This window comes from Sinocyclocheilus grahami, unplaced genomic scaffold (assembly GCF_001515645.1).
Source record: "Sinocyclocheilus grahami isolate Dianchi unplaced genomic scaffold, SAMN03320097.WGS_v1.1 scaffold808.1, whole genome shotgun sequence".
Classification (NCBI taxonomy): Eukaryota; Metazoa; Chordata; class Actinopteri; order Cypriniformes; family Cyprinidae; genus Sinocyclocheilus; species Sinocyclocheilus grahami.
In genome coordinates this window covers 297,070-300,189 of record NW_015505987.1, presented here as the reverse complement: position 1 = coordinate 300,189, position 3,120 = coordinate 297,070, and the positions used below count along the sequence as shown (strand labels likewise).

At 34.8% G+C, this 3,120-nt stretch overlaps 1 protein-coding gene across 1 annotated transcript in view; it reads left to right on the top strand.

The window, feature by feature from the left end:
- pik3c2a (phosphatidylinositol-4-phosphate 3-kinase, catalytic subunit type 2 alpha) overlaps nucleotides 1-3,120 on the top strand; it is a 44,355-nt gene that overhangs the window by 29,039 nt on the left and 12,196 nt on the right. Inside the window, exons 19-20 of the mRNA XM_016246681.1 lie at nucleotides 219-313; nucleotides 599-779. Coding sequence (XP_016102167.1) covers nucleotides 219-313; nucleotides 599-779 — 276 coding nt within the window. The remainder of the gene's footprint in view (nucleotides 1-218; nucleotides 314-598; nucleotides 780-3,120) is intronic.

Here is a 3,120-nt window from a genome sequence, read left to right as displayed (position 1 = left end):
AATGATCTTTAAAAAAGCATCATATGACCCCTTTAAATTAAAATGTATTAAAGTTAAAAGTTAAATTAAATGCATTTATTTTAATTAACTTTTCTGACCCACATAAGTATGACTTAAGTACATTTTCATATGTATGTTACATAATTCTGTTGTCTTCTTTGAAGTATGCTTCAAGTATACTGTCTGATGTACTGACAAGCATTTATGGTAAATTGCAGGCAGTGAAGTTCGAGTGTCACCTCAACAATGACTTGGCGATATTTCTGCTGTCTCGAGCTCTGGGAAATATCAATATTGCACATTATCTTTACTGGTAATGTTGTTTATTAAAAGGATCATATACATTTTAAGAGTGTTCAGTTCATTACGATATTTAATCACCATTAATCTCATAATTTTTTATTTTGGTGGAGAAAGTTTTGAGGTCTGAAACACACTTTCTTAAAGGGATAATTCACCCAGAAATAAAATTTCTGTCATTATTTATTTATCTGTTTAAGAATATGGTCATTTGTTGAAATTCAGAATGAGAGCATACTGTGATACGTAAGTGAGCTTAAGATTTAGACAAAGTCTGCTGGGGTCTGTTTGGATTTAGGCTGCTGAGGGATGCCGTGCAGGACCCAGCGTTCAGTCAGCGTTATGACCGCATCCTCGGCACGCTGCTGTGTCTGTGTGGGACTGGCTTGAGGGCTGAGCTTGAGAAGCAGACCAGGCTTGTGCAGCTGCTGGGCGCTCTGGCCGAAAAAGTGCGGCAGGCAAACAACTCCACCCGACAGGTAAGCCATGACTGGCATTAATTAAAGAATATGTTTTATGATTATTAACCTGTGTAAAATGCATCCCAAAAATTGTGTAACATTCCTTTATAGTTATATTATTTTATTTAGAAGTTTAACACACACATTGTCCGTAGATGTGGCTACACTACTGTTCAGAAGTTTGGGGTTGGTAAGATTTTTAATATTATTGAAAGAAGTCTCTTATGCTCACCAAGGCTGCATTTATTCGATCATAAATACAGTGAAAACAGTAATATTGTACATACTGTATATATACTGTATATATATTGTATAATATCATATAATATTTTAAAATATCTTTTATTTTTATGACAAAGCTGAAATTTCAGTGCCACATGATCCTTCAGAAATCATTCTCATGTGCTGATTTGGCGCTCAATAAACATGTCTTAATATTAGTGTTCTTTTGTCAACACGACGAATTATAAAAACTCCTTTCCCACGATATCGTTTTCACAATTATTTTATGAATAGGAAGTTCAAGTTTTTATTTTATTTTTCACGTTTGATCAATTTAATGTGTCCTTGCTGAATAAAAAAAATAGATAATGTAGATCTGTGCCAGCAGCAGAATCTTGTGCTCCTTTATTTTAGTTGTAGGTTTTATTTTCTTAAATTCAGTAAGGATCAATGAGTTCAAACCAAAGGCTTCTGGGAAACAAGTGCAGGATTTTTTGAATTGTTCAACAACTAGTTCCAAAATCTAATTTAATTATACTGTTCAAAACATGATCTGAATAAACATCAGATAAAGGAAAGGTTACATAAGTATACAAGGAATCTCTTGTTTTTTCAGTTTTCTTTTGGGTTTGAACAAGAGCTGGGTTTGACTTTCAGTCCTAGCAAAACACTTAAGTGTTTTTCTAATAAGTACAATGTCCTGTGACAGATTATTGGATCAATGGGTGATTGTATTTGGATGAACCCTTGATCCCTCCAGTTCATCCAGTCAATATTGATATATTGTCTTGTACTGATACGCAATATGGCAAAAATATATGGAAACCAAAACACCATGCCAATAAGTGCATGTTGAGCATTTATTTTAAAAATTGGCACTTCCATTCAGGCACAAGATCATCAGTGGAGTCAGATATTGATCTGGTTCACATTAGGTGTTCAAATTCATTCCAAATGTGTTCAGTGGGGTTCAGATTTGGGTTTTGTACAGGCAAGTCAAGTGCTAATCAATGGCTAAATCATTTTTTTTATGGATCTCACTTTGCACAAGGGTTTTGCAAGGGTCCTCCCCAAAGCATTGCCTAAAAGTGGGATGCGCACAATTCTCAAGAGTGTCATTGTGTTCTGTTGCATTAAGATCTTTCTTCAGTGGAATTAAAGGGCCTAGCCAAACATGCTATCAGAAGGGGGTGTCCACATACTTTTGGTCATGTAATGCCTCATCTTATATCTCCCATGTGAACAAGTGGTTTACATACAGATGGAAAGCTCTTTGTAATGCTCTTTTTTACTTTACTTGTAAACACATTTTATCATGTTATGGCTTTGTCTGTCTTGGCTAAATAGAGTGTTGCAGGAATGAGTCCTAAAACCCAGAAACATATTAAAGATTTTGTCCTTCCAATTCCATCGTTCTGAAGTCATTGGGTTTTTTGAATGGGCCATTGTTTAAAGGTCTGAAATAAGGTCTGTGGTTAACGCAAGTAATTTTATCCTATGACATAAAATGCATCAGTAATTCACAGTCATGATTTACAATAGGCGTTTATGTGTCTGTTGCTAACAAGTGGCTAAATGGGACTACAGAAGTTGTCGGGGACATTGAACAGCTCGGCTATTTTAATATCGTTGATATACTGTTTTAGTTTTTGTTAATATTTAGACATTTTTTTTTTACATTGTTTTCAATTTAATTTTAGTAATTTTGTTGTATGTTTTTGTAATTTGTGTGTTTGTTGCCTTTGCGACTAACTGAAAATCAGTTTTTGGTAACACTTTACAACAAGGTTCCATTAGTTCATGTATTAACTAACATGAACAAACAATGAACAATACATTTATTACAATATTTATGCATATTTTATATGTTAGTTCACCCAAAAATGAAAATTAGCCCGTGAATTACTTGCCCTCAAGGCATCCTAGGTGTATATGACTTTCTTCTTTCAGATGATTCCAGTCGGAGTTATATTAAAAACTGTCTTTGATCTTCCAAGCTGTTTAATGGCAGTCAGCGCAGAGGGTGTTGCAGTGCATCAGTCCAAAAGAAGTGAAATAAAGCACATCCATCCATATTAAAATTGCCTCACACGGCTGCGCAATGCCGACATCTTACGTCATCCTCCCAGAGCTGCTT